Here is a 27,408-nt window from a genome sequence, read left to right on the forward strand (position 1 = left end):
AGCAAGTACTTTACCCTTGAGCTAGATCCTCAGCCCTTTAAGCCTGCATTATTACATTCTTTGCAGGTCTAAATTTTTATGTTATAGATTACATTTAAAGTTGAATACTTAAGGAGGAGGGCAAGCTAAAGAATCCTTTTTTTTTCATCAGAGAGAACTTTCAGAATGAACAGAGGTGAGATCTTTAAATAGCTGCTGAGACCTATAAGTTGGTGTAAGAAGTCAAAACTCCTACATCCGTTAAGTACTCAGTGCGTGCAAATTCCTTCTTAAGAAGTTCCCAAGTAGTGACCTTTGCCACTACTTACACACCAACCCTTTCCAATCCTTCTAAAGACAATAAAAAGATTATCAACGACCTTTTAAATCTACAGTAGGTCCCCACATCTAAAAAAAAAAACAAAAACAAAAGAATATTCAGCCCATAAAATAGTATTTTGCATGAACTCCATTAGTTTAAAAGAATTAATGTATTTGGCAAGCATCAACCAACAGCTTTAAAAATTTATTAAACCTATCACTTGGGTTAGTAATGGAACAGACTGAATATAGGAGATATGACACTGTCCTCTGGGCATGAAGACACGGCCCATAGGCAATCCTTATTAACATTCTCTTACAGAAAGGGGGTAGGGGTGAAGGTGTGTTCACTAAGCAATTAATGAAGGACTCACGAGTGGATAAGGCACTCAAGGAAGTGGGGACATAAGGCCCCACCTGCCCAAGAGTATATAAGAATTTAGTTTCACTGAGAGGGAGACTCATCTTTAGTGGTACTGCCTATAAATTACCCATTTTTCCATACGAAACCAAAATAAGCTCACAGGCTCACCAAGCTGGACTTGAAGAAGTCATGTCCTCAGTCTATCACTGCTCTGCTCTGCTACCTGGAGTGAACGAACATCTGGTCATCCCTGTCCATGAGAAGTCACAGACAGCCTAGCAGAAAAGGGCCTTTCAGAAAACCTGAGTCACTGAAGAGCTGCAGCTCCCAACAAGCTGCTTTACATCAATAGTGATTAACTGTGAAGCAAATAAAAAAACAAAAAACTGCCTCCTGCAATTCTCCCAAGAAAAGTAAATTATCCTTTCTTGACCTAAGAGACAGTTAAGAATAAACATCAGAAACTGTTACAGCTAAAAAGAACCATAAACACTGTTTAGTTCAAGTGGTCTTACTGGTCAAAATATAAACAATAAAAATTATGTAAATAATCTACAGTCACTCACTGAAATATAAAATAAAAAGTGAAGGTAAGGGCCCTGTATTGTAAAATGTTTCCCAATAAAATTGATACTACCGCTCTTCCCTACTTAACACTGACATAAACTAGAAGACATAGATTCCATCCTGTCAAGAAGGGAAGACAGTGGGGTTGGGGATTTAGCTCAGCGGTAGAGTGCTTGCCTAGCGAGCGCAAGGCCCTGGGTTCGGTCCCCAGCTCCGAAAAAAAGAAAAAAGAAAAAAAAAAAAAAAGGAAGACAGTAAAACCTTTTCCCCTGAGCTCAAAGCCTAAAGAAATAACCTTAGATGGTGAGGGCGCCCAGTGGCTGCTCAGGGCCTTGTACATCCTAGATGAGTAGCACAGTACTGAGCTGTGCCCACACCCAGCAATAAAGCACTTTAAAAAGACTAGGACTGAAACTAAAAATAGCACTGTCCCTATCAAGTGGTTTTATATTAAACACAAGATGTAAAACCCAAACAGTACATTTTTTAAAAATGGTTCAAGAACAAGCAAGTTCAGAACTAGGCTACTAAGGCGCTAAGCAGCAGCACGCATTAGACTGTTCTGAGATTTTACAGATGAAACTATGCGGACACCTCATCGGGTGACTTGTCTTGCCTGGTGAGGCTGCAGGGCTTGGTGTGGCAGTCAGGAGAGCACGACAGCACCTATCATCAAGGCTCCCTTAATGAGGCCGCAGCACACACGTGCTCATGGACTGCTCTGGCTTCTCTAGGTTATAACACATTGTTTCTACAACTGTATAATGTCAACAAACTTCCAATAGTAGTTCACAAACTTGTGAACCCCTACGTACCCTTGAAAGAAATAAAGGAATAGAATAAAGCAAAACCAGGCTTAAGATTTCAATGACAGTTTTATCCGTCTTTCTTCTGTGATGAGATGTCAGGAAGATATGGAGGAAAATATAAATTCAGAAACATGCACACAGTGTGGTAAGGAAATACAAATGGGCCAAGATTAGGAATTTAGATACACTATCTTGAAGATTTCTCAAACTGAAAGCATAATCAATTTTAAGGAACACTAGACAATCAATGTTGTAAACTGGAGAAGATGCAAAAGAAAATACTCATTGACATTTGACATTTAAAACCAACAGCTTTATCTTAACAAAAGGTAATTATATCGTTATAACTTCTTAATCTTAGAAACCAGCACCAAGGAAAAGCAACAGACAGGCCTATAGGTTTCTGACAGACTTTCACATTATATAGGCTAAAACTATGAAACAAAGAAATTCCTTTAAAAGGAAATCTGAATACTTGGGAAAGAAATGTCCTTATTAGGATATTGATGAAGCAGAGGAAGCTGTCATCAGAGGAAAATGCAGCCCTCAATTGCAGGTTCAGAATATGAAACAGAACATTCACCAACTGCCAAGTTTTCAACACAACACAGACAATAATACCTCTTTATTCAAAAGTGCTTGGTACTGAAAGATTCTAATAATCTCTGCCTCTCTTCCTCAAAACAAACAAAAACAAAAAACCTCAGTGCCTGGTTTACTCAGATCTGGACTACGAAACCTACAGAGACTATATTAACAAAGTACTTACAATAAGGGATTTCAAACAAATTTACACATGGTCAAGTCAAGACAGTCTTATTAGGAGTAACTACCAAGTGCCACACACTATCAGAAAAAGCCCAGAAACAGGCAAGGGACAAACAAAAAGCACTATAAAAACTGAAGAAATTTTAGTTATATTATTTTGATAGAAGAATAATTAAAGCTTAATTGTTTCCCACTTAGTTATATGCATGTACAATGAGAAAGCATCATCAAGGAAACCTAACTGGACGGGGGATACACTCTTGTGGTCTCCCAACACTTGGGAGACAAGGAGGAAGGTGACTTTGTGACCAGTCTGGGCAATGTGGAGACCCATTCTCAAACCAACCAAGCAGACAGACAGACAAGCTTTAAGTGTCAGTGACATGTGTGCTATTAGTTAGCAGTACTGCAGTACTAATGTTTGGGGCTGACCAAGAAGATGTGAATGTTGTCAAATGGTTTTCCGATAACTATAAGGTGATATAAAACATAAATAAAGGCTTTTGAGATTTCCCTTCCAGAAAAATGGAAACTTCTTTCTGCTACTCCAAGAAGCTGTAAACACTGCAGTTAGGATAGGACTGGGAGGCGGGGACAAAGCTTAAGTGCTACAGAAGCTCCGCCCACATGATGACGGGCAGGACAAGCACTAGCTCGCTCCTCTAAACACCGCCCACAGGGTGCCACAGAAAGAGCATGGCGCCGGCCACACCGTTATTATCAACCTGCAGCCTGCCTCGATTTGTAGAAGACATTTGTAAGTGTCAAGACACTCTATCTTTCCACAACTCTGTAAAAAAGAATCTGATCTGAAAGCCAGGGCTCCCCGTTCTTCTTCCCTGTCTCTCTGAATCCTTACTCAACTCAACACTACCAGCATCTGCCACAGATCCAAGGTACCCACCCACTGGAGTACAAGTGTTCTGAGCTCCTCTAGGTCCTCCACTCCAAACACAAAAAAAAATTGTGCCACAGAATAATTTCAGAGATAACTATCTTTCCCTTCTCAAGTGCACTATAAATATTTTATCCAAAATAAACTCTAAGTCTTGAGAAGCAAACGGGCTCCCACAGCCTGGTATCCCTTCTAGTCCCAGGAGTAAGCAGCCACTACTCGTGAGCACCACACACTGAGAAGCTTCCTTGGAAGACAGGGTTGGAAGGGGTCTTAGCACCCACACCAGGTCAGAGGAACCAACCTGCTGCTGTACAACAGGAGGCTAACAATTAAAGTCTAAAGTCACACTTTTCACTAAATTGTAAACTTTGATACTATCTGCCTACTCGCTCTGAGGTACAGAGGGAAGCACAGGGGCAAACGCTTTCACCATCACTACTAGTCTCGGGATAGAGTGAAGGCTGGAGTAGGATGAATGCAGGTGAAGTGCTGTGCTCTTACACAGCTCAGTCTGCCGTCCACGAGCAGCTTGACAAATTAGCATAAAAAGGAATCAACAAGCAAGGCACAGACACACTTAGTCCCAACCCTCCAAGGCAAAGAAAGGCAGGGGAATCACCACAGCCCAGGACCACAGAGCCTGGGCAACACAGCCACGATGTCAGACAGACAGACAGAGAGACAGACAGACAGAGAGACAAAGAGAGACAGACAGAGAGACAGGCAGAGAGACAGACAAAGAGAGACAGAGAGACAGAGACAGGCAGAGAGACAGAGACAGACAGACAGAGAGACAGAGACAGGCAGAGAGACAGAGACAGACAGACAGAGAGACAGAGACAGGCAGAGAGACAGACTGACAGAGACAGACAGGAGACAAAAAAGACAGAATGAGGAAGGAGAGGGAGGGGAGGAGGGAGGAAGGGGGGATAAAGGAAGAAGGAAGAAAGGAGTCAGGGGAAGAAGGCAGTGGAGATAAACAGGAATAACTGCCCCATCTGGAGACCCTCCATGAGAGAAAGAACCCACACTGTTACAGACTCGCATAACTGTCTCCTGAGAGGCCGCATCCAGCAGTGGGTGGAGGCAGAGGCACAGTGTACTGCATCCTCACCTACACATCTTTATATGGTAGAAGCACGGTGCCATTGCTAAAACTGTAACATCATTAATATTGTCACAAGCTCTGCCTCTATTTGTAGGAGATAAATTTCAGTGTCGAGGCAGAACTCAGGAAGTCTTGTGGAAGACTGGGGGATAGAAGTGAGAAAGCCAGAGGGATCAAGGATACCACAAGAAGACCTACAGCGTCAACTAACCTGAGCCCATGGGGACTCACAGAGCCTAAGCCACCAACCAGGGAGCATGCAGGAGCTGGACCTAGACCCCTACACATTGGAGCAGGGCTGTCTCAGCCTCTCTTCCCTGCCCTTTCCCCTTCCCGCTACCTGCCTGGTTGGGCCTCAGGGGGACAGGATGTGCCTAATCCTGCTGGGATGAGATATGCCAGGGTGGGGTGGTACCCAAGGGCAATGGTGAGAGGGATTTGTGAGGGTGGCACTGGGAAGGAAGGAGGGAGGACTGTCATTAGGATGTAAAGTGAATAAAAGAATTATTGGAAGAAAAAATAGGAGTAACTATTGTGTTCTAGATATATCTGAGGGCTTATACAACTAACAGCCATGTGCTAGAACATATTAAGATGTTCACAGAACATGTAAGAACATATGTGCTTATATATTAAGCAAGGGGCAGGTAATACCACAGGGAAGAAGTAGTGAAGGGGAGAGGGGACAAACAGTACCATGGTACACACAATAAGTTTTATTTAACCAATTATTATGTACTCATTTTATGAGTAAATTCTCATTTCCCTATCTAAATCCCCCTCAACTATGACTTTGACTAAAGTTATGTGTCTAAAATAATACACCTGGAAATGGGAGAGAGAATGCACTCTGTCAGAAGCGAGAAGCTACGCCTTTCTTTTCAAGCCAATTAATTCCTCACTATAACAAACCAACGACAAAACCAAATACTGAATTTTTTAACATCTCTAGATGATAATAAATTAAGCATTTCCCCCTTGTGTAAAATTTAAAGGGTGCTCGAGAGATGGCTCAGTGGTTAAGAGCACCGCTGGTCTTCCAGAGGTCCTGAGTTCAATTCCCAGCAACTCCATGGTGCCTTACAGTCATCTATAATGAATTCTGATGCCCTCTTCTGGCATGCAGGTGTACATGCAGACAGAACACTCATACATAAAATAAATAAATTCATCTTTTTTTAAAAAGGAAAACATTTCAAGAGTAGACACTTCTTCTAGGATAGATAAGCTTTTAACTGCTTTCTATTTGCTCATGTAGGGTCCACACCTGACCCACAGCACGCACTGTGAAGGGCTAGGGCACTTGATGAGTGACTTATACTTAAGCAAACAAAGCTAGCAGCCTCTCTGAAACATCAATCTGTCACCTCTGCCACGTTAGCGCTCCCCTCAAGCTGTCAAAGATCCAAATCCTAATGTGGACTGAGAGGGGGGTGGTGCACTGAGACTCTAACAGGGAGGAATGTTACACAGTTAGGCCATACAAAACCTTGTTAACAGAAACCAGCTGTTGGGGGAATGCAATTTCCAATATTTGGGACTGGTGTGGTATTAATGGGTTCCTGCAGTTCCAAGTTTCCACTCTGGAAGGAAAGCCCTTTAATTCATTATTCCCTGGGTGTCCCTGGCATGCCTCTGAATTACCTTTCTAAAATCACTGCTCCACAGCTCAAAGTGTGTGTCCATAAGGTCAGTGCAGAGGCTGTCTAGCCTAATCTACATTCAGCAGCAAGGATGTGTCATTTACAAAACATTATGGTAACATATTTACTACTGCTTATTTTCACTATAATTCTACTTCCTGCAAACTTAATTCTATCAGTTGGTAAAAATCTTTCCCCAGGATTTGGCTGTTTCTCCCATATAGTCCACACATCAATCTAAAACTTGTTTTTCCTGTGGAATGGTGGCATGTGCCTATAATCCCAGCACTTCAGAAACTAACACAGAAGAGTCACAAATCTGAACTAGCTTGGTCTATATAGTGAAACCATGCCTACAAAAACAAAATGTTTGTTCTCACATAACCAGCTGAATACTTAATATATTCCACTACCAAATCCAACACCACAAACAACAACAAAAAAGCTGCATACACGCACCCATGCATGCGTACACGTGCAACTCTGTTCTCCTGACTTAGGACTGCCAGGTTTTCCTATATGGATCTTATATAATGTTGGTTTGCAGAAAACTGGCTGTAGAAAATCCAGGCACAGGCCAGAGAGATGGCTCAGTGACTAAGAGCACTGGCTGCTCTTCCAGAGGTCCTGAGTTCAAATCCCAGCAACCACACGGTGGCTCACAACCATCTGTAATGGAATCCGATGCCCTCTTCTGGTGTGTCTGAAGACAGCTACAGTGTACTTGTATAAAATAAATAAATCTTTATAAAAAAGAAAAGAAAATCCAGGCAGGAGCTTCACCCAAAACAAAGTCAATCATTTACCAATGCTGATAAGACAGAAGCAATAGAATGCACATGTCCTGCACAGCACAGCTCAGAAACCCTGGGCCAGGTGGAAGACGACCCCTGTCCTGAGGTCTGTGAACACTAGGGAAGTTTCCAGAAATGGCATCCTGGACCCCCAGACAACCTTCAGAGGCTATGTGAAGCAAACTAAGAGTGGCCCAGAAACCACTATAAAATTGATTTTAAATATTTTTAAAAAGAAACAAACCTCAATTTTGTCTGTTTTGGCATCTCCCCAGTATATTGTGCCTTCATCATAATCCAGGGCTAAGCCATTTGGCCAACCAAGGGAAGTGTTAACAAGAACTACTCGGTCAGATCCGTCCAGAGCAGCTCGCTCGATTTTTGGGATTTCTCCCCAGTCCGTCCAGTACATGTACCTATAAAGACATAAGAAAGGAGCTGAAGGCAGACACCAAAAGTGAAGCCCACGGCACACATTACGGTGTCACCAGTCAGTGCCACGAGAGGAGGGAAGGAAAACAACAGGACTTAAGCTTTGGTAGAGAAAGTCTCTGTCGTTGGTCACAGCAGTGTATAAGCACACTCTCAGTCAAAATTGCTGAGGCTGACGGAAAATGTCTCCCAAGGGAGTCTGACTCCATTACTATGCATATTTTTTTCTACTACATTTCTGTTTCTTCCCATGATGTGTCACTCCTGCTTGATGGCTTGTCATCTCTGGTACAGAAAGTTACCTAGTATAAATAGTCGGGTGACAAACTGCATTCCTAAATAACTAACACTCCCTGTGGTGCTAACACCTGAGGCTCCTGGAGGTTAAGTGGCCCTAAGGCACGGTGTATACTGAGGCATGACACCTGTCATTGTATCAGCCCTAAAATAAACCTTACAGAAAGGTAAAATAAGGCTACTCCCAAGGTTTTGCAAAGTGAGTCATCCCCAAGAGCTATAACATAAGATAATTCTCACAATAACAACTGAACGGGAAAAAGTTCAATCTGCCGGGGATGGGAGAGAGGGGAGAGTTTTGAAAATAATTTCTTTCCACATTTTTCATGACCAGGATACAATCTGAGTAAACCCACACCCAGATCAGCCAGTCTAGCTCAACTCAGAAATAAATCACTCAAGATAGTCAAGACGCTTTTTAAAAAGTGGCAATTCTTTGAGACCATATTCCAATTACTATATTCTAAAGTGATGCAAACTGTTTACTGAAAAACAGTAAACTCCAACAGCTCTTCTGAAGCTCTTGTCCCCTGAGCTTGTGCCTCTAGGTGGCTGTAGAAAAGAGATGACTAATGTCAGCACTTCTTACCCAGCCATGGGATCTAACACAATAGCCCGGGGCTCCTCTAAGTCCTCTGAAATCAGGATCTTCCTCATGGTCCCATTGAGCCTTGTCACTTCTATCCGATCAGTGCCAGTGTCTGTCCAGTACAGGTTTCTTGCCACCCAGTCAACAGCAATACCATCAGGATGGGCAATCTGGGCCGTGACCACAAACTGACTGCCAGATCCATCAATGAAGGAGCGACGGATGGCCCGTACTTCATCGTCCGTCCAGTAGACGTAGCCTTCCACGGGGTCGTAGTCTATGGCAATGGCATGTCGGATGTCTTCTAACTGTAGGACAATGTCGGTGAAATCTGGTGTATCCAAAGAGATGCGCCTCAAGTCTGTCCGTCGGGCTAACAGCAATAGTTCAGTGGCACCTAAAACAACAAAGAAAAAGCAACCAATCATGTGAAAGCCACAGGCAAAATGTAGCCACTCTATATAAAGAATGCAGATGTCTTCAGGAATAAAAGTTCACTGAGTTTATTAAAAGAACACCAACTCTCTTTAAAGTAAAACTAAAAAAGTGGCCGTGAAGCAGAAGAGTCAGCACAAGCGCCATAGTTAGCCTCTCCAAATTAAGTCTGGTCCACACTTGTCATCCAGTAACAGCCCCTGCATAAGAAGGACGTGTAGAGAAAATCGCTAGTCTTTAAAAGCCAGTAACTAAGTAGTAATGGAGAAAAAAGATCGCAAAATGCAGATCCTTTATTCAAGACGCATCCTTTAAAGGATCTAAAAGAAAAGCTAGGAAACAGTGGAGCGCTTGCCTTATAAACACAAAGACCCAAATATGTTCCCCTCAACCCACATACAAGGCCAGTCATGGTGGCAATGCCCCCACTATCCCAGCAGAAAAGTAGAGACAGGCAGATTCCTGGTATCATGGCCACCCAGCCTAGCCTAGTTGGCAAATTCCATGCCACAGTTCTGCCTCCAAAAAAAAACAAAAAACAAAAAAAAAACAAAAAAAACAAAGAACAAAAACAAATAAACAAACAATCAAGGAGGTGAGTGGCACCTAGGAAGCAAGACATGGAGGTTTCTCTGGCCTCCATGTGCACCCATACATATGAACATGTTTGTGCAAAAACATGTTCATACATGTACACACAAGCACACATACACAATGATAAAAAAATCTAGAACAAGAAATGTTTAAAATGGAATTCTGAAATAAAAGAATGTTACAGTATATAAATTCTGTCAGTGGCACGGTCTTAAAGGAATACAGAGCTATAGCCGACAGACTTGAGGTCAAAGGAACTGTGGAGATGGGAACAGCAACAATTGAGAGAAGATTCTAAGAAGCACATCAGTGGGGCTGGAGAGATGGCTCAGCGGTTAAGAGCACCCGACTGCTCTTCCAGAGGTCATGAGTTCAATTCCCAGCAACCACATGGTGGCTCACAACCATCTGTAAAGAGATCTGATGCCCTCTTCTGGTGTATCTGAAGACAGCTACAGTGTACTTATATATAATAAATAAATCTTTAAAACAAAAAAAAAAAAAAGAAGAAGAAGAAGCACATCAGTGGTTAAGAGCCAAAAACATTTGGCTCAAGTAGGGATAGAAACTGAGACAAACAGAGCCATTCTAAGCCTAGACTCTGCTAACTGTGTAAAGGTTGCTGCAAAAATTAAAGATAAACAGATATAACATTCAGGAAGGTTCTAAGTGTAAAAGTATTAAATAAGCACCAGCTGATTTACCATTAAAAATACTGAGTTATAAATCATATTTTTGAAATATTTTAACATGGATTAGGATCCAATGTAAACAATTAAAAATTAGGATACTAAGCTCAATCTTCTTGTATTTTTAATATTCAAGTAAACCACCAGCAAAATAATCATCTAAGAGGCTAATAAAAAACAGTATGTAAACTATCAACAGAATGAGCAAGGTTAAAAAAAATCCCAGCTAAAATATGTGCCCAAAAAGTGCTGGCATATAAACTTAACATGAATTTGGAGTTATAACTGCAGACACAGAAGGAGGGTGAGAAGCTTCAGTGTGAGCTGTTGACCTGAGTGCTGATTACACACGAGTCCTAACCTGGAGGAAACACAACCCAACTGTAGCCACAGGCAGAGCAGGGTAATTCTGCACAGCTCGCTGCCCCTGCGAACTGCCAAAAGGAGCCAGGTCAACTTTGCAAACAACTCAAGGAACTACTACTCCAATGAGAGCAACATATAAAACACACGTAACTACATAACATACGTAAGTTAACTTAGGGCTGTAGGTGCCAGCTTGCATCTGAATCTCGAAGCTGGCCAGCTGTACTACACCTCTGCGCCACTGTGAGAGGAGGCGAACCTGCACTGCTGAAACAAAGCCTCGCTTTCAAAGTCCAGGTACATTCTAAACAGGAAAGCAGCCTCACAGAACCCTTCTGTCTAAACTGAAACCAAATCACTGTTTACCATGGAAACCATCTGACAAGAGTCAGCCAGCTTCACCTTTGACTGTGAGGATAATTTATCAACGCCAACTCCTAATAAACATCTACTAAGCTGTTTCAGCTCCATCTCACTGACTCGCTGGCCTCCTCGCCAGGAAAACACACACACACACACACACACACACACTCTCTCTCTCTCTCTCTCTCTCTCTCTCTCTCTCTCTCTCTCTCTCATACACACACACACACACACACACACACACACACACACACACACACACACACGCTGTGGAATGAAGGCTTCTCTTTTCAGAGGTAGATGAAGAAGCCACTGCCCTGTAACAGCTTTCCTACCAGGTTTTGCTAGTTGCCGGAAAGTGGTAACCCATGGGTAAGAATGAATGACACCATCATTAAGAGAAAGAAGAGCTGGTGTCCTCCCAAACTGCAGGCACTGTCCTAGGCCAGTGCCTGCTCCAACATGCCTCTGTCTACAGGGAATTAAGAGTGAGGAGAAGAGAAAAGTACACTGGTAACGCTAAAAACATGGAAGTTACTTTAATAGTACAATGAGGAATTTTTCTTCATGGACTTGTCATTAAAGAGCATTCAAAAATATCTTTTAATCACTTAATAAAAACCTCATTTTCTTCTTGGACTACAGTTTAATGACCCTTGTCCTTCAGCTTCTTATCTCCAAGTGGTACCTGCCTGTATGAGACACAGTACTCTGTTCTCACAAGACTTAACGGCAATTTGATTGGCTGTGAAATCTGACAAAGAAGAAAAATAGTATTTAAATATTTAATCAGTATAAATACTGAATTAGTATTTAATATGAATTAGTATTTTTAATTAGTATTTAAAGAGTATAAGAAATAGCATGTTTATTAAATGCTAAATAAATGGGATAACATAAAAAAAATAAAAGATGTCACCAAACATTAGCCATCCCTACAGCTAGCCATCTGAGTGTCTAGCCTCCCAGAGCACTGCCAACTCTAGAGCCTACAAAAGAAATATAAAATTGTTCACGGAGAATCCGACTGCTCTCAGAATCCCCCCCCCCACACACACACACACTTGGGTAATAAGTGTCTTACCATCTTTGCAGGTTTTTCCACTCTCCAGAAGCTTGACCCCAGTTGGACAAGCACACTGATAAAAAGGCTTGACTGGAGACATCAAACACAAATGGGAACAACCACCATTATCAATTCCACATGGATTTGTAGCTGCGGAATATAAATCACACTGATTAATGCCAATGATTAGGGATGACCTCACTCACTCTCGATACACAGAGGTTAACAACCATAACATGAGCAATCGTGATAGACCAAATTCACTACCAAATTCCATCCAGGTGCTGACTACCAACCGTCTGAAGGAAAGGAAATAATTAGTCAACTTACTTAGCATTTTATATCCAAAGAGGAGTAACCAAGAAGAAAAGCAGAAAGAAGGCCCTTGTCCTACTGGAATTTAGAAACTTATCAGTAAGCCAAAATAATAAACTATGAAATGGGAAGAAAGCAAGAAAGCTAAATATTATGTTGCACATTGTCTACTACCATCAAGGAGGGAATTAATCTTAGAGTTTAAAAATGTATGGGGCCGGGACTGGAGAGATGGCTCGGAGGTCAAAAGCACTGACTGCTCTTCCAGAGGTCCTGAGTTCAAGTCCCAGCAACCACATGGTGGCTCACAACCATCTGTAATCAGATCTGGTGCCTTCTTCTGGTGTGCTGAAGACAAGTACAGTGTACACATATACATAAATAAATAATTCTTTAAAAACAGGGGCTGGGGATTTAGCTCAGTGGTAGAGCACTTACCTAGGAAGCACAAGGCCCTGGGTTCGGTCCCCAGCTCCGAAAAAAAGAACCAAAAAATAAAAAATAAAAATAAAAATAAAAGTTCGTATTTATTTAAAAAAAAAAAAATACATGGGGCCTAGCAGGCATCTTGAAGACAGGAGGAGACATTCTCAACATTTTGGGTGTGGTAAAAAGCCTTCAAAATAAAGTTTAGAGACCAGGCACTTGGGGGCAGTAAGGAGAACACTGTTAAACAGAGGCTAAGGTTGAACTGGTAGGAACAGGCTGTGGCAGAGACTATGAAAGCCAAGAAATGCAATCAGGATGTTGGAAAGCCATCTCTTGGAATGAATAAGAGGAAAACGATAAGTTCGGTGCACTAGAGGAGGGGAAGGAAACACAGGAAGGTAGGCATGATGGCACACAGCCACAATCCCCACACTGCGGACTAGAGCTCGAGGTCTGTCTCAGGTACACAGGACCCTGTTTTTAAAAGACTAAGTTGTAGCTCAGTGGTCGGGTGGTTGTCTAGAATGTGCAAGGCCTAGGGTCAGCCTCTAGCACTACAGATTAAAATGAGAAATGAGCAAGAAAGAACAGAGACAGAAAAAAACTGCCAAGCTTGTGAACACTGCAGAAATGGATACAGTCACATAATATTCATGGGAAAGACATGGAGAGCAACATAACAAATACAAGAACATAAAACACAACATCAAAAATAACTAAAATTATCAAACTAGTAAAACTAAGGATCAACTGTGATGTTTAAAATAGGGTTCGGAGATTTTCTGATGAGCCACGTGAATACAAAGTTCACAACAGACTACATAAATATTTATTTTTTCATAGATTAACACATTTATTTTAAAAGGCTTTTATGGGCTCAAGGTCACTGAATCCAACACTCAATATCTGATTATTTCCCCTCTAAATGGAAAGAGTTCATACCAAACAACTCAGAATCCAAGCACTTTTCCTTTTTGGCTATAAAAACTATTTGAAATATACTCAGACACATGCCAGACACTTATTTACACACAACTGCCAAACATTTCGCATTCTCATAAAACTCAAATCCATTCCTCTCCTACAAGAGGTCATTGTCAGAGGACACAGGCCCAAGTCTTTGCAAAGGGGTAACCAGAACCAGAAGCAAGCTGAAAGGAAAACTACATAAAAGGCAGAGGAGGAACACAGGCAAATGCCCAAGCAGGTGGTTACCCTACACACATAGGTGCTGGAATTCACACGCTAGGTTAACAGAGCTTTCCTAATAAGTTGGTATTTTTGAGCACACATCAACACATTCAAGCATAATAAGAAAATAATATCAACAAGAGATGCATTTATGTCTAAACTTAGCAGATGAGCTGTCTCAATTTTAATTCATTTCAGTTCTCCACTTCTACTACCCAGCCCAGATAAGACAAGACATTGCATGGGAAGGCTCTCAGGCCATAAGGTTTTAGACAGTGTCTACCCTGAACCCTATGTGCATGCTTTTCCTGTCATTCCTCCCACTGGCTTTGGATATGCCATTCCTCCTCCTGTGCCTCACTAAAGCCAGACATCAGAGTGCTTACAGAGCTGTTCCAACCTGGAATTTAAAAATCCAGATCACTTACCATTTGGCTGCCTCTGTTGGCTGAAAGCATGTATATCCATGGGAGAGAAGATGTTAGAATGAATTTCACGCAGACCCTCGCCAGTATACTTGTTGCAAGCCAAAATAGAGTGTGTATTCCAGTCAGTCCAGTACAATGTGTCCTCAAATAACGTCAAGGCAAAAGGATGTGGAAGGGAACCTTTAACCACTGCCTGTCTGTTAACACAGAAAGAAAAACTTCAAAATTTTTATTTTATGACTTCAACGCTGAAAAAAGTTCATACCAACATATAAACATACTAAGGAAAACATATGTAGATTAAATTCATCTGTGAAAAGCAATTCAAATGGCAAATTCAAATATATTTTCAAGTTGTCAAAAAACCATACTGAACATTCACAATGGTCCCTACCTTGGAAGTAGGCAAACTAAGTCACAAGACTCAGAAGCCCAGATCTTTTACATTGCTGTGCCCTCCTTTCTCAACAGCTACCTTCCAACTCATGTTTTCTATTCTTCCATGTAACTGATATCATCAGGGAAAAGTAAGCAATGACGAAATCCCAGGGACAAGACTGGCACTAAGAAGCCGACTTAGGGCAACAGGAAGTCTGCCCCTCCTTGATGCTCAAGAACAAAGAGCCTGAGCCTCATTTTCAATCTTATGATTTTAATAAGTGTGACTGAAAATACAGACACGATGCTAAAAACGATGGGCCTCGGTCTAGCTCCAGAACACGGTCACAGAAATGATACACAAAATCAAAGCCAGTTTGCTTGTTTTTATTGTATCATTATTAAAGCCCTCAGTTCCGGCAACTAAACAAAGTCCCCAATTGGCACAGTATGTTCATAATACAGAACTAGAATTTCACGAACAAAACAAACTATAAAAACAAACAGAGAGACTTAGTCCTCACACCACAGCGCTTTGCCCAGTGTCGGGGTTGTGCAATTAGTACATTCTAGACGCACTGAATAACTCATGAATTTAGTCAAACACTTAAGATAATAAATGCTTTTATAGTCTCATAAACCAGTATTTTCAAGTACCCAGTCTAGGGGAGGAAAGGGAGACCAAACACCTACACATAAGCTACTGAAAAGAACAAGGTATCCAATATTAGGAAGAGGCTTAACTTTAGGTTCACAGGACGACCTCAAGGTCTCTAGCATCGAGTGAGAGCCAAGGTCAAGGACAATGGCTACCTCAGTGAAACCAATGCTTGTGACGCGTAACCTAGTGCTGACCTAAAGTGTCATAAACTCAAGACAGAGTTTACGTTAAAAAACTGAGTACAAGATGAAGATGACTTATATTTTAAAGCTGACCTACATCAATTTTCTCCTTAATTTTTCTTCTTTAGAAGATTAATTTTCCTTCTCCTTTTCCAAAAACAATGTTTCCAATAAATGTTCCTAAGGTATTTTCTTTCCCTTTTTAAAAAGTAAACAAAACTATTGTACTTTTAAATAGGTCAGTTTTTTTTACATCAGTCTTCAAAACTGATTATGGTGAGACAAACGACTCTTGAGATGACTCCGGTAACAAAGCAGAAATACGAATGAAAACTGAAGAAGAGTAAACGCCACAGGACTCATCATGGAAATCAGCACTTCATCGACATCCTTCAAACGGCACATTCCGTAACAAAAACCTTTTCAGAAAGTGAGGAAAGTCTTTTAAATTCCTTGGTACATTTCTAAATACAAAGTTAAGATTCAGTCCAAGGAACTGAACACAAGAAAACAAACAGGTAAGGACAGAACACTGCAGAAGCAATAAAGCACACCAAAACCTGCAAACATGGACAAACCAGACCACAGAAGCGGCTCAGTGCTTAAAGCACTGTTTGTTCTTGCAGAGGACAGGGGTTAGGGTTCCAGAGCCCACAAGGTGGTTTATAACCATCTTAACTCCACGTCCGGAGATCCAATGCTGTCTTCTGACTTCTGTGGGCACCAGGTTTACACATGTGTATGAAGACACACACACACGTAGGAAGAACACTTACATATAAAATAAATGAATCTAATAAAAATTTTTAAAGTAAGATAAAAAACATAAATTATATTACTGACCTTTACAAAACTCAAAATCTCTGAAAGCAGTGAAGAGCAACAAAAACAATAGTTAAAACTCTATGGTTTTCCTTGCTTCTAACCTCTTAAAAACAAGGGTCCTTAGACTGAACAAATCCAGAGCTACGTAGGCATGGTGTTACTGTGAGCTGTGTAATGATCCAAATGATGATGTCTGACCCCCCTGTATCTGGTTGCAATCCTAATTCAGAGAAACTCCTGTCTCAATCTTGTGTAAACATCAGCTCCTCAATTGTTCCCTGATGTTCAATAAAGAGAGCTTAACAGCCAATGACTGAGCAGGGAACAGAATAGGCTGGACTTCCTGCCAGCCAGGGGAGGAGGTGAAGAAAGAGGAAATAGGGATTAAACAGTGAGGAGAGAGTCCAGGAGAGACTGTGAGAAAACACCTAGAGCAGAGAAAGCCTTTGTAGACTTTGGGAACAGGGTGGGGGAGCAGTCAGATTAGTTTAGAGGATTAAAATAGAGTAGTACTGCTCTGGTGCTGGGCCTTTACAGCATGTTAGGTAATAGTCCAGTCTCAATTACTCGGAGCTAGCTGGGTAAGAGGAAAACTGTAACACACATATAAAGCCACTAACGGAGTTAAATGCAGGCTGTCCATAAGAAACATACTTTAAACACAAAGATACCGAAAGATTAAAAGTAAATGACACAGCAAACACTGACTACCAGAAATGGAGCAGTGTGAACAGAACACACTAAGCAGGAAAGATAAAGCGCCAGAGATACACACTTTGTGGAAACAGATCAAATGACAAGAACAACAGCTACAATCGCATACACAAAAACAACCTGAGAGTTGACACTATGGAAAGGAAAATAGGAAAATAGTGCCATGAAATGTTCTCTAAAGAATCTGAGTAGTTTGTCGTATTAACCTGCCATCTATGGAACACTCCAAAGAGACAAACATTGCTCTCGAGCACACAGGCGTATCTAGAATGCTAGGCCATGGGCATTTCTGCCTTTTGTTCTTCAAGTCCTCAGAACTGAACTCAGGGCTAGTGCATGTTAAGCAATGCTCTCTACTACTGTGTTATATCCCAATTCCACATGCCAGCTCATTAAACAGCTGAAATCTCAGGGGATGTGGTTCATAAACACAATGCTTGCTAACGCTCATAAGGGCCTGTATTCAATCCAGCACTAAAATGGGCGCATACATACTAATGCATGCTGTGCCCAGTGACAGGCTTATACCACCAGTACTCACTCCAGGGAAAGAGGACTGTGAGCCAGTTGGAACTATGTAGTGAGACCTGCCTTACCAGCCAATATATACTAAAATTATGCAAAGAATACACACTTATCCTGTAGAAACTAAGAGCAAGGACTGGAGAGATGGCTCGGCAGTAAGGAGGACTTACTGTTCTTACAAAGGACCTGGTTCCCTTTCTAGAGTCCCACACCGGCTCATCACAATCCAGGTCCAGGGGCTCAGACACCCTCCTCTGACTTCCATAAACAAGTGCACACAAGTGCACACACGCTCAGGCAGAACACTCATGCACAAAATCAGTGAGTATTTTACAAAAGAAAAAAAAATGGATAAAGAGCCAGAAATTAAATTTCCTTTTCAATTTTTCATTTTCTAACTTCTTTCTCATATTCTTCTAAATAAGCAATGTGTCACAAACACAATGTCTCCTATCTACAATCAGAGCACTCTAGGGGCTATGGCAGAAACATTACTCCAAATCCAAAGCCTGCGTAGTGAGAACCAGCTCAAAATATGAAATACAAAAAGACAAAGAAAAAAGCAACCATTCAAAGAAGAAATCACAAGTAAAATACTGAGCTAAAACAAAACACAAAACAATGTATAAAAATTTATGAGTATCCACCAAAGCCATTAAGTGAGGAAATGTCTCTATTGGGAGACAAATGGCAAATCAGTCTCCTTTCACCTACCTCAACCTGGAAAACTAGAGAAGAGCATGCTGGACCAGAAATAAGCACGGGAGGACAATAAACACACCAGGGAAAAACCAGTGATCGGAGAAGAAAGACCAATAACAAAAAGCTCTTTCTTTGGAAAGATTAACAAAACTGCTATACTGGCAAAGGCAAAAAAAAAGACAAACTGTGAACCTGAAAGACGCCACCAGAGACGAGCAGGGAGCGTCACTGACGGAAATCAAAACACATAGTTACAAGAAGCAACCATAAACAACTCTGTGCCAACAAATTAGTCAGCTTATAGAAATGGAAACCTTCCTAGAAAGAAACCAGCTACTGAAATAGACTCATGAAGGAGGACAACAGAGCTGCACACACAAACCTGCCATTTAAAGTATCCCTAAGAAGAAACAGCCATGATCAGACAACATCACAGATTAAATCACCAGACACATTTACAACGAACCACAAAGTAACTAAGGAGCTCGCTCTGTGAGAACATAAAAGCAAAGGGGGCCATTCCATTCCCCAACTCATTCTTAGAGCTGGTCCAAACTGTATCGAAATAACAAAGGTGTCAGGGAAAAACTCTATGTTAATATCTTCATGAATAAGGTCATAAAAATCTTCAACAGAACAACATCTAAAACAAATTACAAACCATCACTAAGTAGAATTTATCCTGGAAATGCAAGCTAGGTTCAACAATTTAAAAAAAAAACAATTAATGCAATTTACAATGTTTATTTAAAAAGTTATTTCTATAGATGGAAAATAAATAGTAAGGATCCATAAACATCCATGACTTAAAATGAAATCAACAAACCAGGAATAAAAGAAACCTTCTTCGACCTGATAAAACAACGATATCTACAGCTGACATTCCGCTATGCTAATCTGGCAATGAATGCTGATCCCAGAAAAGCAAGAGGAGAGAGATGCCTTCTAGCTTGTGCTGTATCACAGGAGACAGCCGATGAAATCAGAGGACCGCATTATTCACAGAGGACATGATTCTGTGCACAGAATATACTGAGATTATTTTTACCTGCTCTTCCCAAAGTAAATTCAACAAGATCTAAGATAAATGATTCATAAAATTAATAATGAAAAACAATCTCCAGCACAATAAAGACGGGCTGTCAACACAACTGCATGGCTAAAGACATGTGCAAGGCAAAGCCTGGCAACCAGAGTTTGGTCTCCTGGACTGACATACAAGTAAAACCACAGGACCAACTCCCAAAGTCATCCTCTGGTCAACCCACACATATAAATACTAAAATGCTTTAAAAATAAGTAGTAACGAGGGGCTGGGGATTTAGCTCAGTGGTAGAGCGCTTGCCTAGCAAGCGCAAGGCCCTGGGTTAGGTCCCCAGCTCCAAAAAAAAAAAAAAAAAAAAAAAAAAAAAAGTAGTAACATGAAGGCTAAGGATATCTAGCTCAGGGCTGCAGCATGCCTAGCGTGCATGAGGACTTGAATTCTAACTCCAGCTCCTTAGTATGCAGTGGGGCCCTGGATTCAATCCTCTGAACTATGATAAAATGATTATACCATAATACACAAATACATAATACTGAATTACTTAAAATTCTATCAGGGATACATCTTATAAAAGAGTTTAAGAGGGGTTGGGGATTTAGCTCAGTGGTAGAGCGCTTGCCGAGGAAGCGCAAGGCCCTGGGTTCGGTCCCCAGCTCTGAAAAAAAGAACAAAAAAAAAAAAAAAAAAAAAAGAGTTTAAGAGCTAACCTATACACACACACATACAAAATCAAAACTAATCATACATCTGATCTAAGTGTAAGAATTTAATAAGACTCCTGGAAGTTTCTCTGATACAGGAAAAAGTGTCACTTTGCATCAAGCAAACATTCCTAGGAGCAGCAAAAGCAATTCTTTTCTTTTGGTAGGGAATAGAGTTTAATAAGGGCATGGAGAAGGAAGTTAAGAAGGTAGTTAGAGACAGAGAAAGGCAGAGAGAGAGAGAGTAGAGCCGGCCATGAGCACTGGAGAGAGAGGAAGTGGGGAACGGGGAGAGGAGGAGCAGAAAGGAGGACAGAGCTAGAGCAAGAAGGAAAAGAGCACCAAAAGCAATTTTAATAGGAGTAAAAACTGAAAAATTGTACAAATTACACATAGTGAAAACTTTAATATTTGTTTTAAATATGCCATCGAGAAAATGAAGACAAAGCTTGTTGTGACAGAAAACATTCCTAAATCCTACGTCCAATGATGCGGGCTCTTGCTGTCCAATCCTGATGATCATGGGGTCAACATGGGACAGGGAGAGCTCTGACTATTCAGTTATCCTGCGGCCGCCAAAGGCCAACCACGGTGTGGGCCTCCCCTGCATAAGAGATTATTTCACTGAGACAGTGATCCAAAATAATTATCTAACTGGGCCTCAGGAGGAAAATCTAAGCTATCCATTGGGCCCCAAATGATTATGGGTTGGCCAGAAGCAAGGAAAATTAGTAAATCTGTAGGAAAATGAGAGGAAATACAGAACAGAACCAAAACTGTAGCAAACTTGGATACTTGAGTTCTTTTTTTCCCGAAGTTATTATTTTCCTCTTCATTATAAAGGGAATATGTATTTGTTCTCTATGAAAAAATTTAGAAGCATAAAAATATAAAGGTTATTTTTCTAATCTTTTTATTACATCTACTTGTATATCATATAAATTTGTGAATATATACTAATTCAAGCAATCTCAATTATAAGTAAGTGGAAAAACTGGTTTTTGTTTTTAAAATAGGTGAGAAAAAAGTAGATTAATATATAATCCAATGAGATTTGATATTATAATTGGAAATCGGGAAAGGCTGAACCAGCCTGCAGCAGCAAAGAGGAAAGAATTAAGAATGAGAGACCAACAAGGCAGTAGTGCTTGGGGGCTGCAGACAGAGTGAGACAACAGCTCTGACAACAGCAACAGCAAATACGGGTGGGTGTCCATGCCAACACCAGGAGCAGAGGGCATCCTAATCCCCGAGTCTGAAGAGGCTCACAGAGAGCAGGTCTCCCAGTTTGCTGGGCTTTAACGGTTTGTGAGCCCAAGAAAAACTGTTATTTGGAAAGATCCTCCCAGCTTTTGTTTATCTGGGACTGTTTCACTCCTTACTCACTTCTGAAGCTTTGATGGACACAGGATTCTGTTTGCTTTTTTTTTTCTTTCAGCACTTTTTACCTTTTGGTCTACACAGTTTCTTTAAGAACCCTGCCTATTCTCTAATTGAAGTTTCCTCATATATATCAAGTCACCTCTCTTTTTACTTTTAACATTATATATCTTTGGCTTTTCTGACTTTGATTATAATTTGATTTAGAATATGCTCCCTGGCTTCTCACTTAAAAGCACTCACTCCTGCCTTCCTTCAAAGTGCAGGGCTCTCTCAGCCCCAGACAGACCGTTTCTTCACATTCTCAGGGTCCCTTTCCTGTAGCGTCTGCACAGTGAGCGCTGCCCCGCACTGCGTTCACTCTTCAGTCTTTGCTTCTTCTGACCCTGAGGTCTGACCCTGCTGTCTCAAGTTTCCTGATTTGTGGTTTTCTTTCGGTCAAATTTGCCTTTATATTCCCTAGAGACCTTTTATCCCAGGAACTGTTCATTTCAGGTACAGAACATTTTTGCTTTTTTTACTTCACTTTTCTCAAACATCTTCCTGTAGTTCTCTCTCACCGAGTGTCACTGAGACCCTCTGATAGTCTGTTTCTGACATCTCCTATCAGAAAGGAGGAATCCTTTTAACTTCTACCAAACCTTCTGCTGTTCACTCCTCAGCCACTGGTCATTTTAGGTAGGTTTTGTTATTATTTGTGCAGTTGGTTGGTGTTTTGGTTTTGCTTTTAGCTTATTTGTTTTTTACTAAAGTAATTTTGTTTTATTTACAAATTTTTCCGAATTTTAATAATCTCATTTTAGAACTTTTCTAATGTTATTTTCCTTCACAAGTTATATTGGTTTCTCATTGATTTTTAGACATATTTAAAAAGAGGTCTGCTTTCTTCTTCTCAAATTCACAGAGATCTAACTGACTCTGTGTCCTGAGTGGTGGGATGAAAGGTGTGTCCAGATAGCCAGCTCAGCTCTCTCTTTATAAACAAAGCCTCACTAAATCTGCATGTTCAAAACGCTGTGACCACACATGAGGAGTGCACCTGCATGGGAGCAGGGAGGTGAGCATATCTGTGTACATATGAATGCTGGCATGTTGCATGTAGTCACGTGCGTGTGTGTAAGTAGCTGGATGTCTCCTTCCATCACTTTCTTTTTCAGGGGGTGGGGGGTTCTCACTGAACCTAGGGCTGGACTGGCTGGACTGGCTGGCCAGGAAGCCCCTAGGATGGTACTGCCTCTGCTTCCCAGAACTGGGGTACAGGAATGCACTGCTGTACCCCACTTTTTGTGGGGGCAGTAAGGATCTGAACACTGGTCCTCAAGTTTACACAGCAAGCACTTTATCAGCTCAGAAAACAGCTAAGTATTCTTTAAAGGAACAAATTAAAAGCCTATTCCAATTCCCTTTGACACAAAAATATAAAGTAATTTCTTAAAAATAATCAAAACCAGCCGTGTGCTGTGGTTGATGTGAGCACGGCAGGGCGGGAGACTCTCCGCAGCACAGAGCAAGGCTGAGCACTGAGAGTAAACGGAGCCCGGGTGCCTGAATCATGGAGTAAGAGAGTCCTGTAAATGCTGTGACTCGTTCTGAGGGATCCTAAGTCATCTCCTGGCCTCCACACCACAGGCACACCCACGTCTGCACATACACTCATGCAAACAAACGCATAACATTTTAGAAAAAGACAGTCTTACCGATTTGTTCCGTCCAGGTTTGATTTATGGATGAAATTAAGTTTTGCATCTGCCCAATAAAGCTTCCGCTCCTCATAATCCAGAGTCAGTCCATTTGGCCAGTAAATCTCAGTGTTTATTATAACAAAGCGACTTGAACCATCCATTCCAGCACGTTCTATCTTTGGCACTTCTCCCCAGTCTGTCCAGTACATGAACCTAAAAGTCATTAAAAAGAAAAATTAAAGCCATGACATAAGTAACCACAAAATATTTTTTAATTATTGCTATTAGATAAAGCTTTCTCAGAAACAAGAAACTGCAAACGAACCCTAGAAAATTTTTCCCAAAATTTAATAATCCACTACATTAAATCAATAAATGATTCAGACAAGTAACACAAGGACTGCAAAAAACCAGAGATCAAAGTTTATCTGAAAAAAGGACATTTACATTGTCCCATTAATATCCCACAGATTACTTATTAACAAAGGGAAGGTGGCAACTATCAAGACTCCAGTCCCAGGAGACCTGATGCCCTCTTCTGGCCTCTACAGGCACTGCACACACATGGTGCACAGCCGTTCATGTACTCATGCACATACACAGTCTACGGCAGCAGCATCAATAAGAGACAGAATGACATGAAATCGTACATAAAAGAGCTCAAACTGAGAGACACTCTATAAAATTGGCCACTTGATAATAAGGATGTCATGGAAGTCAGGAAAATGCTAAGGAACCAATCTAGACTAGAGGACACCAAGTGTGATAACTAAATGAGGTCTAATATTCTCACTGTGGAAGAAAAAATGATTTTCCTTGATATAAAAGAACACTGTGGGGCTGGGGATTTAGCTCAGTGGTAGAGCGCTTACCTAGGAAGCGCAAGGCCCTGGGTTCGGTCCCCAGCTCCAAAAAAAAAAAAAGAACACTGTGATATGCACCAATTAATAGCACATCTTTTGAAAACTCGCAGAGGTACTATGACTTACTAATGAAGAGGCATTCAGGAAGGTGACTCATCAAGTAAAGGCATCTGACACCAAGTGTGACAACCTGAGTCTTAGCCCCAGAACCCACATGGTAGGAAAGCAGCTCCCATAAACTGTCTCTGAACCTCACATGAGGACTACAGCATTTTTATACCGCATATATACAATAAATGTTTAAGTTTAAATATGAGACAGCCAATAAATATGCTAAAACACAAACAGAATTCAAGTCTGGAGTGACGACAGTGAACTGCCCGTACATGCATCTTCTGGCACTGCCGCTCTTACTTCAGTGCCCAATCAAAGAAACGACAGAGGAGACACGTGGCTCACATATATCCAACAAGTGTGAGAAATATGCATTGTTCCAATCAAGGACAGTCAGGAAAACTCACTTCAGTGCTCAGTTATACGGCCAGCTACTGGAGACTGGCAGCAGCGGTGAGAAGACTGGGGAGGTTTAAAGGCCACAGAGCAGTGCTTGTGCAGTCTTAGCATGGCTGACGTCATTCCCTCTATACTGCTCACTGAGCAGTAAGTCAGTTAAGTGTTTTCACCTATGCTCAGCATTTCAATATCAGTATCTAAGGCATCTGCACCTGAACTCAAGCTGCTTCTAAGTGTTTTGTTGAGTTTACTTCTACAGTGTGTTTAAATGATACGGATGTGGTCTCAAGCAAACGTGACCGTGCTTGCCTTGAGCTCACCGCAACAGACTGTCCTGGAACTCATGGTGTAACTCCTGCTGACCCTACAGGCAGACTCCACCACACTAGGCTCTTTCTACTCTTACTTTTCTTTGAGGCTGCCTCATGCAGGCTGACCCCAGGCTAACTTTGTAGATAGGGATGACCGTGAACACCTAAATTAATTCTAATTCTCTTGCTTCCACCTCACAAATGCTGGGATTACTGGCCTGCACTACCATGCTTCATTCATCTCTGTTCTGTTACACTCACACTTTGATACACACATCAAACGTAACTTAGGTGGATTATTCCAGCTGACATAAAAACCAAATCAGTAAAGTTCTGTTGTTCCAGACTACTTCTTCGAAGCCCCTACCTCTTAGTCTCCGCCTTCCAACACCAGCACATTATGAGTGTTTTAATGGACCAACTCACTGTGATTCAGCCAACTCTGAACACTGTAACGTCAGGGACCAAACCTTCAGCACACGAGCTACCGAGCTACGTAAAGGACCCTTTATATCCAAACTGTAAGAAGTAACAAACTAGCTAAAAGGATATTTGAACTCATCAACATGATAAAGAATTTCTCAGAATGCATAATAGATTTTTGCAAATCAATAAGAAGGCAACCAATAAGACATTAAGTAGGTGACAAAGAGACCTAGCTGAGTGGGAGAGCACCTTCCTAGCACTTGTAAATCTTAAGTGTAAATCCCAGGGCTGTTAAAAAAAAAAGGGGGGTGGGGGGAGGTAGGGTTGACAGTCATTTCATCAGATATTCAAACAGCTTATCGGCTTGAAAACAGGGATAACCATAATACTTTTAAGTTTTGGCAAGTATGTGGTGAGGTGGGAATATAAAACACAACTGAGTTCTGGGTTTGTTTTTTATATTAAACCTGGATTTGTCAGATAACCCAGCAATTTTTCTCTCTCTCCAAGAGATAAGAAGTACACTATTCATACATACGGACTTATACATGAATATCCATATAAATATTACTCATAGGAGAAATAGAAACGTACAAATCTTTCATTAATACATGAAATAGAATAATATTCAGCAATGGAAAGAAACTACGTACTTCACACACGGATGAGTGTGTGACAGTTTAAAAACTACCACCGTAAAGTGAAAGCAGCAGACACAACAAAAGCTGTCTGATTCCATGCAAATCAACAGTGCATGAAATCAAACACACAAATAAAGGAAAGCAGCAGCTGCCTGAGGCAGCGAGGGCACGCTCCTCTGCCAGGTGCCAGGAATGCTCCAAACCTGTGCCTTCTGTCAGTCAGGGGAACGGTGGGTGGGAGGCGGCATTTTATAGTTTGTCCTCACAAACAGCAGAGCCAGCAAGGCCATGAGGGATACTGCGATTGTCCCTTATAGGAGTAAGAGACTCCTGCGGGGACAATGGAGGTTTCCCTTTGTGAACGAAATTCAAGCCACAAAGCTGAAACTGACCTGGTCAAACCCTCCGCAGGTTCTAAGAGTCCTTCATAATGTCACTGAACATAGGTACCAAAAACATACTGTGAACACAGAGAAAAGTGGTTGCAATGCATTTAAATAATCCCATTAAGTAATTTATAGTATATGCAACTGACAGCAGGTGACAACCACCATCTTTTGGGGGGAAAAAGTAACAGGGTGCTGATGCAAGAAAGTAAAGAAACAGCAGGCGTCTCCAACGATTCCTGTAAGCCTCTGGGCGGAAAATGAGGCATCAGAACATGAGGCATCAGAACACTGCAGAATAAACACAGTCGTTCCGATACAGGGATCTGACCTGCTGGTTTGCAGGCGGCACTGGAAAGCAGTCTAACAGGGAGGTGTCATTTTCAGTTACAGGTTGTACAATTCAGTTACAAATCCTTTAATCAAGAAGCACTTACCAGAAAGACAGTGTGGTACAGTGTCTCCCAGAACAGAAGCTCTGCCACTCCCTAGAGTGACCCAACCACTCAGAGGCCCTCCCCACACCGCACCGGCTCTTTCTCATGCTGGGAGTAAAGGGCAAGCTCCTTAGCACCATCTAGCTCTGGTCAGCTGAGTTCCTACCGGAGTCTTCTGCTTCCACACATCCACAGGTCACCTTGCCACGATGTGGCCGCTTCCCTCTACACACTACCATTCTTGCAGTTTAACTCCAATACCCTCTCCCTAATGTGATCGATCATTGCTCCTTTATAAACTTCAGAGTATCTTACACTCATAGAATTTATTGCTTCTGACACATTTAAGTTTTCCAAATTTTTCTGAATAAGAAAAGGTAGAAAAGTCAATGTTTTTCACTTCTTGAAGAAACAGAAGTGTTCCTTTTTCTGAAGTCCGTGTCTTCCCACATGATGACTCTCCTAACGCTTCATTTTTAGGTTTATGTGCACATCTGTGTGTAGGCACTGTGGTGAGCTAAGCTGCCCATGGAGGGCAGAGCTAATCCCCCGGGAACTGGTTGCAGGCAGCTGTGACCCACCAGTCACGGT

General features: G+C 41.4%; 1 protein-coding gene across 3 annotated transcripts in view; it reads right to left on the reverse strand.

Moving 5' to 3' along the window:
* Lrp6 (LDL receptor related protein 6) overlaps positions 1 to 27,408 on the reverse strand; it is a 133,780-nt gene that overhangs the window by 62,332 nt on the left and 44,040 nt on the right. For all 3 annotated transcript variants that reach the window (XM_039107695.2, NM_001107892.1, NM_001401820.1), the window contains 5 exons: positions 23,256 to 23,453; positions 14,446 to 14,642; positions 12,101 to 12,232; positions 8,570 to 8,966; positions 7,496 to 7,667 (listed from right to left, as the gene is read on the reverse strand). In XM_039107695.2, coding sequence (XP_038963623.1) covers positions 7,496 to 7,667; positions 8,570 to 8,966; positions 12,101 to 12,232; positions 14,446 to 14,642; positions 23,256 to 23,449 — 1,092 coding nt within the window. In that variant the 5' untranslated portion in view covers positions 23,450 to 23,453. The remainder of the gene's footprint in view (positions 1 to 7,495; positions 7,668 to 8,569; positions 8,967 to 12,100; positions 12,233 to 14,445; positions 14,643 to 23,255; positions 23,454 to 27,408) is intronic.

The sequence above is a fragment of the Rattus norvegicus genome, chromosome 4 (assembly GCF_036323735.1).
Source record: "Rattus norvegicus strain BN/NHsdMcwi chromosome 4, GRCr8, whole genome shotgun sequence".
In the NCBI taxonomy this organism is placed as follows: Eukaryota; Metazoa; Chordata; class Mammalia; order Rodentia; family Muridae; genus Rattus; species Rattus norvegicus.